General features: G+C 45.9%; 2 protein-coding genes across 9 annotated transcripts in view; one reads left to right on the top strand and one right to left on the bottom strand.

Annotated features, from left to right (window-relative positions):
- The window catches only part of NDUFB11 (NADH:ubiquinone oxidoreductase subunit B11), a 45576-nt gene extending 43685 nt beyond the window's left edge, over positions 1–1891 (bottom strand). The window contains exon 1 of the mRNA XM_083592340.1: positions 459–1891. Coding sequence (XP_083448466.1) covers positions 459–656 — 198 coding nt within the window. The 5' untranslated portion in view covers positions 657–1891. The remainder of the gene's footprint in view (positions 1–458) is intronic.
- Positions 1892–2153: 262 nt separating this feature from the next.
- Positions 2154–15173, top strand: part of RBM10 (RNA binding motif protein 10) — a 53680-nt gene continuing 40660 nt past the window's right edge. For all 8 annotated transcript variants that reach the window (XM_083592114.1, XM_083592113.1, XM_083592110.1 and 5 more), the window contains exon 1: positions 2154–2277. The gene's annotated coding sequence lies outside the window, so the exon portion shown is untranslated. The remainder of the gene's footprint in view (positions 2278–15173) is intronic.

Here is a 15173-nt window from a genome sequence, read left to right as displayed (position 1 = left end):
ATAAGCTTTCATGTGCACACGAAAGCTTATACCCAGAACAAACTTAGTTGGTCTCTAAGGTGCTACTGGGCACTGGAATCCTGCAGCACAGCACAGGTGCAGGTCCCTGAAGCATCCACGCTGCCCAGAAAACACCCAAGAACAGCATCCCAGGGACCAGGGTCAGCAACCGCCTCCCCCTGCATGATCCCCAGGGGCAGCGGATCCCAACGCTGATCTTTATTCCCTGCTTGCTCCTTCTTCCCTGGGTGTCTGTGGTTCGCCCCCGGTGACAAGACAAGCCTGGGACATTCAAAAAGCCATGTTCGTTTGCCCCTTGCAAGGAAGCCTCTGGGTTAGGCAGGTAGCTCCCTCCGCAGAGCTCGGGGTCCCTTCTACTCTTACAGGATCCCCGGGGCTCGTGGCCCTGGGAACTGACGGGCAGGATTCGCATGTCTCCCCCCCCCCCGCGCGCTCACCTTCATGAAGACGGACACCCCCTCGTCGTCGTCGTCGTGGTGCTTGCGCGGAGGCGCCACCTGCGCGGGGCTCGAGGCGGGCGGCACCTGCACCGTCGCCGAGGAGCTGGCCGGTCCCCCGGAAGAGACTGCGCGGGCCGCCCGGGCCGGTAACCCCAGCAACCTCTGCACGCCCGCCAGCCGCCGAAGGGCCGCCATGGTCGACAGCGCCGCCGGAAGCGGAAGTCTTGCTGGGCGGAAGGGGCGGGGAAGGAAGGCGCGTGGGAGGGGCCGTGGGTCACTCTCCTGGGGGTTTTCCGCCAGAAAAAAAGAAAGGCTTTGGCTTGGGGGGATCTCCCGACCCTGCCTAGGATGGAGAGTCTCTCCTGCAGCCCGAGGAGTTCCGCTGAGCCCTCAGACTTGCTTCAAGGATAAAGAGGCTACTGTAACTGGTGTAAAAACTTGTGGGGGGAGGGGTCCCCCTAAGCCCTAAAATTAATAAATGCTAGGATTTGGGGTTGTTTGCGATATGAAGAGAATATAAGCTGCAAGGGAACTCCTGGGCTGCCTTTTGCAAACCTGTCTAGCTGGCGGAGGGAAGGGCAGAGCTGTCAGCATTACGAGAGAGCCACCGAGGCTGGTCCACAACTCCTGGTCCCAGGTGGGACCAGGGTAGCTGCTCTTGAGTGAAGGAAGGACTGCCTGCCATGCTCCGGACCCCCTCCATACAGACGAATAAACCCTATTTCTTAAAGCACGAGAGTCTCCACAATGTCGTCCAGAGAAATTTTCTTCCAACGAAAGGGACACCGACCCTGTGCGGGCGCCTGTGACCCCATGCGATCTGGCCAATGCTTGGCAGAGAGAGGGGGCAGGGACTGCTCTTGCCCCTGGATATCTGGAATATATGTTGGCTAGAGAGAGAGGATCTATTATCTGTATCGAAAGTCCACACGCCTCCTGGCGAAAATTCCAGACAGCTGCCCGCACGACGGTTTCTGAGTTTTCAGCAAGGAGGGATGGGAATTTAATTCCAGCTGCCTGCCTTCTCCCCAGGGGCACGTGCGGATCAGCAGGTCCGGGACCAAGCCTATGAAATCACCGGCGAGGCCGCGGTGCTCCGCTCCTCGTGGATCTTGACGCGCGGGCTTCTGTTGCCTCGGCCCCCGTCTTTCCCCGTGGCGGCTCCCAGGCTGTCCCGCCAGCAGCCCCGCGAGCCAGGCAGCCTCGGGCCAGCTTCCCCTGGGAGCCGCCTTCGGGCTGAGGGGAAGGCCCAGCTGCACAGCGGGGTCGGAAGCCGTTTCCCAGGCCCGCCAGCCGGCCGGGGAAACGAGGGGGCGCAAGGGACCCCAAGGGAGCAGGCGGCAAAGGACACTTCCCTTGGAAGGAGCGAGCAGCTGAGGAGCGCGCCGTTGAACGGCGCTGCTTAACAAAGATTCTCCCGAAACGCCGGGAATGGAGTTTATTGCGGGCGCCGAGACCATTAGGGGAAAACCAAAACCCGCCCGGAGCTCCGAATCGCGGCAGCCCAGCTTAAAAGGACAGGATCACCCCATGATCCTTTGCGGGAGGCCACGCGCGATAAAGCGGCGCCGGAGCCCGCCTGGCAGGGAGGCGCGGGCTGGTCGCTGGTCGAAGCGAGCTCTGAGTGGCACCGGCTTCCGCCAATCCCGTCCGGAGAGCGGGCGGTCGCTGCGGGGCCGGCGCGTCCAATGCGCGCGGGGCGGGAAGGGTGTCCGGCCAGCCAGTGTCTCCGGAAGGAGGGGCTGCGGAGGGGCCGCCATTTTGTGAGGCGGCCGCCGTGAGGGGCGAATCCCTTCGTGAGGGAGGCGCTCGCCAGGTGAGGATGCGGGAGAGAGGGCGAGAGACGGAGGCCGCCGCGGAGAAGGGAGGGCGGCGCCGGAGGAGGCGAGGGCGCCTGGCGAGGAGTAGGGGCCGCGAAAGAGGCCCTCGGGCGGCGCAAACGGCCCACCGCGGGGCGGGGCGTGTGGGTCTGGTGCGCGCGTGTGGATCCGTGTGTACACGCGTGTGCGCATTATCTCGTGCTGTTTCGTGCTCTCCCTCATGAGCAACAAGCGCGCCTCGGATCCCCTTCATTGGCTACAATGCCACCCCTGTGACATACTTCCCTCTGTATGCGTAAGACCAGTAAGCAGTCCTGTTGTGCTGAAGAGACTTGGGCATTATCTCACATGGTTCTGTGACCCGCAGCAGAATTCATTTGGAGAATTATTATTATTATTGTTGTTGTTGTTATTAAGGTTTGTATACCGCCCTTCATCTGTAGATCTTAGGGTGATTCTCTTCATTTGCCACACATTGACCCAAAGGCTCATGAGTGTAGGTGCTGGAGTCAAAAGGGTGTGCAGTGGGCGAAGGATCCCTGGGAGTTGCAGAGAGTCTTGTGCCCCCCCCCCCCCCCCGCAAAAGGCTACCTATAATTCTCACCATGACTATTCAGAAGTCAGTCCTGTTGAGTAAGATGATATTTAGTCCCAGGTCAATTGACTTCCGATTGTGGCCTAATTTAACTTGTTGTGGAGTATTTGTTTTTAATTTTAATTTGTTTTTGCTGGCACAAACGAACATAGTGATCTTTCTGGATTTTAAAACTGACAACAGCCACAGTTATAGGTTGTAAATGCAACTCCTTCCCCACAGAGGTGTGTCTACCATCTTCATTATGCAGCTCCCAGGGAATGCTGAACCGTGCACTTTTACCCTTTTGACACTTGAGGTGTATATTTTGAAGACTAATCTTATTTCTGTGGTTGTAAGTTGTTTTAAACTGTTTTTATATTGTGTTTTAATGTTACAACTCTCTCTGGGACTTTGGGTGAAGGGCAGGCGATTAATAATAACAATTCCTTTGCTTATTTAAGAACTGTAGGCCATAGTTTTGTGTTTCAGTTTTACACCTAAATAACTCTTTGAAATATCTTTGTTGAATAATAATTATTTTAAAGTCGGTAGCAGTTAGCTACTCCAGGATGTGAAAACCTGCTACTAGGCTTTGTACATTATGTGGTATTTAATTCCATCCCTACAGTATATAATATAGAAGCCAATGGTAAAGGCAATAGAATTGCAGAGCAAGAGCTAAGTTAAGTCATCAAATCCAATTTCCCATTGCAGGAGAGAAATCTTTTATGTTTATAAACACCTGGCCGGGTCCTATATATAATGGCTCTGGGGGAAAACTGCAGAGGGTAAAAACTCCTATAGCCCTGTCCTGTAGTTTTGAGTAAGTCCTACTGATGTAGAACTTATTTTCAAGTAAGTGCATAAAATTGCAGCCTATGGTACTTCGGTTGTTATATGTTAAATCTGTTTTGCTACACTTAAATCCTATATTTTGTGAGCCCTCTGTTGGGCAAGGCTGGTTGCTTCTTAATGAAAGGTTTTGAAGAATACTGTACTCTGCTTGCACAGGTTTGAATACAACCCAGGGCTATGATGCACTTTTCCATTAAAAAAATTTAATAGAAAATGTGGGATAGGCATGGACAGACCTGATTAGATTGGGAAGGTGCTATTAAGAATTTAACATGAGGTGGAAATGTATATGGATCACACGAGGCTAATTTAAGTAACATAGTTGTGGAATTTAAGTCCATGCTCTGACAGGGGCCTGGCTTCTACCTGCTGTCATGCTCTTTGCAGATGCTTGGTCTGTAGGACAGAGTTGTTTGTAGAGGAAAGTATATGCTTAGTACAACAGTACTGTAATTAAAATGCCAAGTAAAAGGGTTTTAAATATATAGACTGTAAGTCACTGCAGTTGTGGGAAGAAATTGGTGAGATATGATCCATATTCCCATGTAGTTCAAAATTCAGGAGTTAGTTTGCTAAGTGCAGTTTCTGAACAGTCTTCAAAGTGCAGGCATGTAAGAAAAAATTAGTTGAATAGAGACAACAGATAAACCTAATAGAAAACCAGCAGCTAATTCAGCAATAGAATACGCACAGGGATATTCAATAGTATTATCCCACCTATGCAAACTGGTCTTGTCCTTCATTCAGAGCAGATTGGAAAGCTGAAGGGAGGAAGGGGAAATCTTAACACATTGTCTGGTACAATGGGATTCAATGACTAGTTTTTTCTTGTCTCTCACTAGCTAGGCTGAGGGACTTATTTATAATAAATAAAATGGGGACTTCTGGCGAGGCGAAATAGCAGGTGCCACGGCAGTGCAGAGCTCCTAGGGACTGCCAGCACCAACAAGGTTCTCTGGCCGGTCCCCGAGCTGCCAAAGACATCGCCACGAGCAAGCGGAAGCCAGGGGCACCGAACGCAGTGATTGGGGGAACTGCGCAAGGCTCCCAGGTCCCCACCCCACCCGACCCAGCGACCTTGGCTGTACCGGGACAGGGATCACCCTGGCAGTGGCCCAGTGAGGCTCAGAGTGAGTGCAGCGGAGCTGCCCACCCCCTGACCGAGCACCTGCCAGCCGCTGCTGTGGCCACCGCAGCAGCCATAAGTGAAGAGAGGTAGGAGGGGACCGGGAGAGCCAGGCAGGCTGCATGGAAGCCCAGCGGAAGCTGCATGGAGGCCCAATCCAAACCCAGCCCCCGGCCCAACCTCAAGGGCGACAGGCAGGGCCCACCAAAACACATACATACATTGATTAGAGTTTTTTTCTTCTTGATGTTTTTTCTTTGATCTTTTAAATCCCTTTTAAAAAAATCTTGATCTTATTTTGGTTCCTTTCCCTTAATTTTTCAAAAATATTTTAAAAACATTTTTAATACACTTTTTTTTTCTTTTTTCTTTTCCCCTCAAATTTCTTACCTCCGTTTTTTCAAACTCAAAGGAATCAAAATGGCAGTGCCCAAAAAGGAGCCCTAAACCAACACAGGCCACTGCCTGGGATTGATGCTTCAGCCCTGACTTCCTATTTTTTATTACTCATTTTTTAAATTAAATAGGGAAAAGAAAGAAAGAAAATAGAATAAAATGAAAACCTGATTCTTTTATTTTTCTATTTTTGTTTTATAGGGGGGAGTCCTCTCTCTCTCCGCCCTCCCATTACTATCATCTTTTCTTAAAAAACAAACAAAAATTATTATTTCTATTGTTATTTTCCCCTTCCTCTCTTTTCTTTTTCCTCTCCCCCTCCCCTTTTTCTTTAAAGAGAATACATACACACACACATATATTGTCGGCATCCGGCGTTTGGGAGGCCAGCTGGCTAGCCCCCAGCTGGATCGTCTCCCTCTCAGCCTTCACGCTGTGGAGATTCATCGACCTCTGGCTCCGACGTAAATCAGCAACTCAAGCTTGCTGCCTTGAGCACGCTGTATGTAGAAGAGTAAACTGCACAACGGAAGAGGCTGTAGGCTGTGAATACATAGTAAAACTATGGATTTATTTTACATAAATCAAAAGAAAGAAGCATGTCTCTCCTTCCGTCTTCTCGAAGAGAGACTCAAAAGAAAAGCTATACGCAGAGCTGAAGTTCCACTCACGGGACCCAGCAGTTTGTGCTGGAATGTAAACAGACATGTGATACGCAACAATCCCATGTCTGCAACAAAAGGTGGAATGGAATCTCCCAACATCTATATCTTATTTTATCTTTTTCCCCTCTCAAAGGGGTTTTCTATTATATGTTTTATTTTTTTACTTTTATCATTACACACACACAACACTTCCAGATAGATACTACCACCTCAACATCTTCAGGTTCTTCTTGGGGGGGGCTCTTTTCCATTTTTTGCCATTTGTTTTTTGTTCTCTTTCCCTCTTTCTTAACTCTTAAATTCCCCCCATCCCTCATCTCTCTTTTCTTTTCTCCCCGCCCCCAACAAATAATCACATACCTACATACATACACCTCCCCACCCACTTTCATTAGCAACCCCCCCTTGGTGGTCTTTTACCTCATACTATAACTAGAACCACCACTGCAGTTTATTAGCATTATCATTACTATTCTTTCTTTTTCTCCTTTCTTCTTTTTATTTTACTTTTTATTCCCCCCCCTTCTCCTTTTTCCCTTTCATTCTCTTCTTTCCCCCCTTTTGCTTCTGTTTTGTTTGGTTCTATTTCTGAACACACCCTTGCCAGTCTTTAATTTTTAGCTCTTCTACGAATCCCTAACCTCACCTACCACCCTTAACTGGACCCCATTCTCCCTTTTTTGTGTATGAGTGTGCATGTGTGTGCGCACATGTGTATCCACAGATAACCCACCTAACACACACCCTCCCTCTGGCCCCACCCCATCGGTCTCTTGCACCTCTGCCTGCTAACCCCTTTATGTCAACTGGTCTACTTGTCTGTCTGCTCATCTGCCTCCTACTCCATCAACACCACTGAGGCGACTACGGGAACCCCAGAGAAGTCCTTAAAACACAGCCCAGATGTGATAAAAATGGCTGCCTAATCCAGATGCTCTTTAAAAGCCACCAGACAACAACGCCTGTTCAACTCAGCAACTCAACACCCAGGAACCACCACAACTCCTAACCATAGCATGTCCCATTGCAAGAGGACACCAAGCAGATCTCAAACCAAGATAATCAGGGAGATTGTGATAACACCAACCAGGGAGATGGCAAACAGCACTGAGACCACAACACCCCCTCCCCAAGATGACAACAACCCAACAACAAAACAAGACCTGAGGGAAATGGAACTAAGATTAGCAGAACTACTGAAGACCACAGTGGTTCCCCAGCAGATAATATAATATCTGTGTCCTGACCTCCAAAGTGGAAACCCTCACTAGCACCATCTCCATTCTAGGGAACAAGAACCAAATTCAAGAAAGAATAATAGAGCAGTACCAAGAGGAAAACACACGTGTGAATAATAAACTGGCTGAACTGGAAAGCCACCTGGAAACAGAAAGCTCCGAAATGAGAATCAAACAAGCGGATCTTGAAGATCGCAGTAGACAACATCTGCTTCCACAACTTTCCCGAAAAAGTGGAGGAGAAAAGCCCAGCAGACCTCATTGTATGGTGGCTAAAAACCACAATCCCTAGCCTGACACTCGAGGTAGATGACCTGGAGAGGGTTCACAGAGCTCTAAAACCTATGCTGAAAACCAACGCCCCCCAAGAGACATCATCGTCTGCTTCGTCTGCTACAAAAAGAAAGAAGTATTGAACAACATCAAAAATTCAACCAATCTCCTTATGGAGAAAACCCCATCATAATTGTATTCAGTGATCACTCGTAGCCAAGTAAGATTGTCTTCCATAAACACAGTTTTAACAGTGAGTCCATAAGTCACTGTGGAGGCCAATTCTGGATCCACACGTCCTTCCACAGTCGGGACATAAGTTTCTAGGCAGGAGTTGAGCACAGTGAGGATTTGCCAAACGTCTCTTTCTCTTATCATGTTTCTCCCTTTCATCCTGAGTTTTAGTGTCTTCAAAACCCAAGACACCTTTGGTAATGGCTGTTCTCCAACTGGAGTGCTTGCAGACCAGTGTTCCCAGTTGTCGGTGTTTATACTACATTTTTTTTAGATTTGCCTTGAGAGTCTTTGAACCTCTTTTGTTGACCACCAGCATTACGCTTTCCATTTTTAAGTTCTGAATAGAGTAGTTTCTTTGGAAGACAATAATCAGGCATCCATACAACATGACCAGTCCAACAAAGTTGATGTTGAAGAATCATTGCTTTGACACTGGTGATCTTTGCTTCTTCACTGGCATTAGTTCACCTGTCTTTCCAAGTGATGTGTAAAAATTTTCAGTGATACTGTTGATGGAATCTTTCAAGGAGTTACAGATGATGTTTATAAGTGGTCCATGTTTCACAAGCATACAGTAAGGCTGGTAGTACAATAGCTTTGTAAACAAGCATTTTGGTTTCCCTGCGAATGTCCTGGTTCTCAAACACTCTGTATTTCAATTGGGAGAAAGCTGCACTCGCAGAGCTCAGGCGACGCTGGATTTCGACATCAATGTTGGCCCTTGTGGAAAGATAACTGTCCAGGTAGGAGAAGTGACTGACATCACAGGAAAAGCCTATGCCCATGCTCCCAATGTCTCCAACAAGCAGAGATCAAGTACCGATGGGGCTTCACCTTCCACCTCGTAACAAGTAGAATCATACCGCCCAATCTCATTGATAAACTAAGACTGCAAGATACTCACATCATTCTTGGCCAACTGTCTAATTTTTTTCCTACACAAGTTAATAGCCCCAGACCAGACTGGCTTCGTCCCCGGTTGCCATATCATAGACCCCAGTGACAATTATGTCCCTAGACATCCTCAAAGCTTTTGTTTTTGTTTTTTTAAGCATCTTTATTGAATTAAAATATAAATATATATACATAGGTAAAGGGACCCCTGACCATTAGGTCCAGTCGGGACCAACTCTGGGGTTGCAGCGCTCATCTTGCTTTATTGGCCGAGGGAGCCGGCGTACAGCTTCCCGGTCATGTGGTCAGCATGACTAAGCCGCTTCCGGCGAACAAGAGCAGCGCACAGAAATGCCATTTACCTTCCAGCCGCAGTGATACCTATTTATCTACTTGCACTTTGGCGTGCTTTCAAACTGCTAGGTTGACAGGAGCAGGGACCGAGCAACTGGAGCTCACCCCGTCGCGGGGATTCAAACCACCGACCTTCTGATCAGCAAGTCCTAGGCTCTGTGGTTTAACACAGAGTGGTTTTCTCTTTTTTAGCTTCTGGAATTTTATGTTGGCTTAGAAAGTATTCTATTTCTTCCCCTACTTCTGTATTTTTTTTATAAAGCTCTTCATAATATTGAACAAATTTTCGTGTTATTATTTTGGGATCATCTATGCTTCTTCCTTCTATTTTTAGTCTATTGATTTGTTTCTCATTTCATCTTCTTTTGAATTGCCAGGCCAGGTATTTACCCGGTTTATTGGCAAACTCAAAAGTTTTTCATTTTAGAGTTTTCAAATTCCATTCGATTTCTTGCTCGATTTTGGACACATATTCTGATTGTAATAGTTTAATCTCTTTTTTAATTTTTTCATTATTTGGATATTTATTCAATTCTTTTTCTTTTCTTTTTATTTCTTCTAATAAATCATTTTTTCCTTCTCTTTTCCTTTTCTCTGTAAGGCATTTTGCTTTATAAAATACTCTGATAACTGCCTTGCCAGCGTCCCATACTATTGTAGGTTCAGTGTCTTGTTTGTTATTAAATTCAAAAAATTCTTTCATAGTTCTTTTTGCACCCTCCAGTACTCTTTCATCATTAAGTAAAGATTCATTCAACTTTCATCTTTTTATTCCTGTTCTCCAGTCTGATTTAAGTTTTAATAAAATCAGATTATGATCCAATATGGTTTTTGGTAGAATTTGTGATTCCTCGATCCTCCTTAGCATATCTGTCGGGACCCATATGGCATCAATCCTGCTTACTGATTCATTTGGCTCTAATCTCTTTCAGTTTTTTTTACCAATAAATTTTTATTGTTTTCATTAAACATACACTTATAATACAAATATGTCACATAATTGCCTTTAGCTCTGCCGAGCTTCTGACTTCTCTACACCCCTTCAGCAAGTATCTTATATTTTCTTACATCGCTTATTCTATTTATTTGACTTTATATTTACCACACGTTGTAAGAGTTATCTCTTATATACACCATATATTTACTCCAGCTTTCTTGAAACTTCTGTTCATCCTGGTCTCGAATTCTTCCTGACAATCTGGCCAGTTCTGTGTAACTCATCATCTTAACCTGCCATTCCGCAATGGTAATTGCTTCTGTTTTCCAGTTCTGGGCCAGCATAATTCTTGCTGCCGCTGTGGCATATAGAATTTGTTTTTGATCTTTTAAAAAAATATTCCTTCCCCATCAACCCCAGTAGAAAGGCTTCGGGCTTTTTTGGGAAAGTGTATTTAAAAGTTTTCTTGAGTTCATTGTAAATTAGTTTCCAGAAATTTGTCACTTTATCACAGGTTCACCACATGTGGTAAAGATCGCCCTCCGCCTCTGCATTTCCAGCATTTCTTATTTTTCATTCTGTACATCTTTGCCAATTTTACCGGCGTAAGATGCCACCTATAAATCATTTCCCATAAATTCTCCTTTAATGCTGTACAAGTCATAAATTTCATATTTACATTCCATAAATCATGCCATGCGTCTTAATTCAATATTGTATCCAAAATCAGTGGCCCATTTTATCATGACTTCTTTTACTTCTTCATCTTCAGTGTACCAGTCCAATAACAAATCATACATTTTAGATAACAATTTATTTCTGCCATCTATAATATCTATTTGAAATTTTGATTTCTTATCTTCAAACCCCAATTTCTTTTTGTCCTCTTTCAGTATATCGTTGACTTGATGATACTGCAACCACCCTGTAAGCAAATTCTCTATCTCCTCATCTGGTTTAAGTTTTATCCCTTGTTCGGTTTTTCTGGTAAGTTCTTCATAGGTGGCCCTCTTTCCTTCCATATTTGCTTTCTTAATGGTTAACACTTCTATTGGTGATATCCACCAAGGGGTTTTCCTCTCCAGTAAGTTTTTGTTTCTGTCCCATATCTAATATATAGATCTTCTTATTACATGATTTAGGAAACCCCTATGAACCTTCACCTTATCATATCACAGGTACGAGTGCCACCCGTACCTGTTATCATGCCCCTCTAGGTCCAAGAGGTCTGTATTTTCTAATTTTATCCAGTCTCTTATCCAAGTAAGTCAAGCTGCTTCATAATAAAGGTTCATGTCTGGCAGGGGAAAACTGCCTCTTTCTTTTTTATCTACCAAAATCTTCATTTTTATTCTTGGCCTCTTTCCCTGCCAGACAAATCTCGCCAGTATTTTCTGCCACTCTTTACATTGTTTTGACCCCTTAATCACTGGAATTGTTTGGAACAAAAATAACATTCTGGGTAAAATGTTCATTTTAATCACTGATACCCTCCCTAAAAAGGAGAGTCTCAGTCTGTCCGAAACTTCTAAATCTTTCTTAATCTCTTTCCATGTAACTTCATAATTATCTTTGTACAGATTTATATTTTTTGCTGTCAACTATATTCCCAGATATTTCACTTTCTTGGCCACCATAATTCCTGTCTCCTGTTGCAGTTCTTCTGTCTCTTCTTTATTCATATTTAACATTTTGGTCTTACTCTTATTAAGTTTGAACCCCACCCCTTTACCCCACCACTTTATTCTTCTATTCTCTGTAAGGCTTCTTGTACGCTTCTCTTTGGATCCTGTAATGTTAGAACTAAATCATCCGCAAATGTTTTTATTTTGAATTCTTTAGATCCTACCTTGATCCCTCTAATTTCTGAAGTTTCTCTCAGAGTCTTATTTAGAACCTCTAAAACTGATAAACAACAGGGGTGACAGAGGACATCCCTGTCTAGTCCCCTTAGAAATATTGAAAGTTTCCGATACATTATTATTTATAATAAGTTTGGCTTTTTGATCTTGATATATAACTTCAAAACCCTTCATAAACCCTTCTCCAATTCCCATTATTTTCAAATTTCATAAACCACCAGGAGACATTATCAAATGCTTTCTCCACGTCAATAAAGACCAACGCCGCTTGTTTGTCATTTCTACTTTCTAAATACTCAGAGAAGAAGAGAAGATGGCGGCAGGCTAGGCAGTCAGCCCCAGAGCTCCACAAATTTTAACTGAGTTTTAATTGATTTTATCTTGTTTTAACTCGTTTTAGACCAGTATTTTATTTTTCTTAATTACAACTGTTTCCTTTAGCCGGAGCTTGAGAGCAGAAGATTGTAGAGCTGTGAGCAGAGAAAGTGCCGGATGAGTCAGCGCCTTGTAGATAAGGAACAATAGACGACACCATTAATCTTGAAAGCCTGTGACTCCCACGGCAAAGGAGCTCAGCAATTGGTTTTAATTACTTGCCTAGAGCAGCAGCAACCTTGACGCTGCTCTGCCCCTCCGTCACTCGCTCGCCGGGTCTCTCCACAGTCTCACGACCACTCAAGACTGTAAGAAAGTGGTGAGGCAGAAGCAAGGAGGCGACGAGGTAAGACGCATTTGCCGGAGTTCATTTCGAATCCGTCCTAAACTTTGTGCTGTGGCTCCCAGCCCTTCAAGCTCTTGCTGAAGATTGTACCAGGGTGTTGGAGCCCATGCCAGGAGCTCACATTACTGATAACTGATAACTGTAAAGCCTGCATCGTAAATTAGCTTTAACGAGCAGATAACTGTGTTCCCCGGCAGTCTTGGAAGCAACCTTTGTCTCACTGGCTTTGCGCCGGCCCACATCCGGCTGTATTTCTATTTTTACCACTTTTATTACCTTCTAAGCACTGCTATTTTAAAAGACTCACAACGATGGGCCAAGGCAAACGCCGAAGGGATTGTGACGAGGTTTCGCCCTCCCCAAGAACTAAACAATCAAAAACCGACTCCCCCGTGTCTGGCAAATGGAGTATCCCCACTGATCACTGCTATAGGGTGAAAACTCAGAACCGTTTCTACCCTCTAACGTCTCCAGAAACAACGTCAACCCCAGAGGAATTATTTTTACCCCAGACTAAAACTGCGGACGGCAAGCTCGGAGGAAGAGGGAGCCCCCCACTGGGGGTGGTGCAGGACGCCGGAGCCGAGGACTGTGCTAGACTAGAACAACATGAACATCTCCATCTTGTGGTCAGAACACTTAATTGCATATTCAAGAAGATTGATGTGCTATCCTCCCAGTTATCTAGCCTTGAACAGAAAATTGACAACCTCGGGTCAATGTCTAAACCAACTGTAGATACGGGGGAAATGAAGTGCCCAGAGGACCTTACACTCAACCAAAAAAGGAAGTGAGATCCCTAAATATAAACCAAATACTGCACTGAAACATCAAGCATTGTCCCTGCAACCTAAGAAAATCTGCCTAAATATCGGGGTAGGGTCAGCAAGGTGGCTCACCTTGGGTGGGGTTAAAAAGCAACTAAGCAACCTCCTAAACATAGAAATCACACAATGCGATCTCATTGCAGTATTACCTTTGAACCAGCACCTCAGGCAACAGAGAGTGATGCTTGCGTTTTACTCTCCAAGGATCCCTTCAGCTATCATCAGGCAGAAATCACTCTTGGCTAGGCACGATATCATCCCAACAAGAGTTTTTATGGATAGCATGATCCATCCCCTTCTACTTGCTGACTACGGCACGGAGCGGACCCTGTCGGAGAGGTCGGGAGCATCTCGGGATATTGAGCCTCCTTTTCCGGAGGATACCCATCCGCACCGAAACTGGACTTACCCTACGTCCCCACGAGCTCTAAAGGAATCCACTGGCGCATGTAATTCTCTGACCCCGCCGGAGGAAAGAGAGCTTTTAGCCACCTTTGGCAACCTTCCACCGAGGGAACAACAAGAAATAATTGATAGATTGGAAGTACTTAATCATCAGCTCATATATGTCCAGAAGAACGGAAAAGTCCTGCCCACTTCTCAGGATAACCATGCCAGCTTTTCGGAGTCGTGTTCTAAGGAAGCAGGAAGACTTCCACACCTCAGTCCAGCTCCTAAACCCATGCCTCCCCCACCTGTGGGCAAAGCCCATCGACGCTTGGCAGACCCAGGTTTTGCCTCACAAGTTGGCCTTTCATCTCAACTCCTGATAAATTTTGACTCGCCCTCCAAGAGTCCCCCGCTGAAGAGTGTAATTCAGAGTCCCCTCCACCAAAACAATTCCTTACCATCTAATCCATCAATGCCGGAATTGGAGTCCTCATATTCTCCTGAGCGGCACAGACACGACATACAAACGGTATCTGTACGTCGAGCACCCCCAGTACCTTCGCTAGCATCAGGTCAGGGGAGCGTTCCACCTACATCAAAAAATGATCCGGATTTGACTGAAGACCCGGCCGGACATATAAATCAAATGGTTTCATTGGCGACCTTCAGACCTCGCGGTGGGGCAGTCTCTGCAAATCCTGTGGAGCCTCCTACTGAAGTGGCCACCCTTGGGTTAGCCAGCGGGAGACCCGCTCTGTTGTCCCAGTCTGAACACCCCACTACCAACCCCAAGATTAGGTACCTCCAACAGGTGCCTGCCATGCAAAGTAAAATAACTGACTTTTTTGTGGGGTCTGCCCTGCCTCCAAAGGACCCACTTCTCTCCCCGAAATGACAGCGAATTGAACACAACAGGAACTCCCCCCTATCAGTCCTCAGCTGGAACATTGCGGGCTGGAGGGGAAAAAAACATGAGCCAGAATTCTTGGAGTATATCAATCGGTTTCATATCATCTTGTGCCAAGAATCGTGGGAAGTAGGAAAAATTGTGCTAAATGGCTTTGAGCTTCTAGAACTCCCTGCCTGCCCCTCCCTGAAAGGAGGCCGCCCTAAAGGGGGCCTAATAATAGGCATCTCCCTCAACCTACATTCCAAATTTACTCTAGTACAGGCCTTGCCTCCCTACGCCCTCACCGGGCTGATTGCGGGGGAAAAGATCTCGCTCCTAGTTACAAATGTTTACTTGCCACCTGGGGGTTCTTCCCTTGAACTGGGCTCTAAATGGGGCTCGCTAGAAGAGCATTTGCTCTCATGTTATGTTAAGTTTCCTAACACCCCGGCCATAATTGGTGGCGATTTTAATGCCCGTACGGCAGCAAATTCGGACTCGTTGACCAAAGCCAAATGGTGGGTTACCCCAAACCTTGATAATTATGACCTGGAACACATCATGAAGAGAACTTCTAAGGACCACAGAGCAAATGAGGCTGGAGTACTCCTCTATCAAATGGCCATCCGTTTGAATTTGGTCCCCTTAAAT

Source organism: Podarcis filfolensis, assembly GCF_964270895.1.
Source record: "Podarcis filfolensis genome assembly, chromosome: 17".
Classification (NCBI taxonomy): Eukaryota; Metazoa; Chordata; class Lepidosauria; order Squamata; family Lacertidae; genus Podarcis; species Podarcis filfolensis.
The sequence above is the reverse complement of the archived record's forward strand: the minus strand, read 5'-3'. Positions and strand labels throughout refer to the sequence as shown.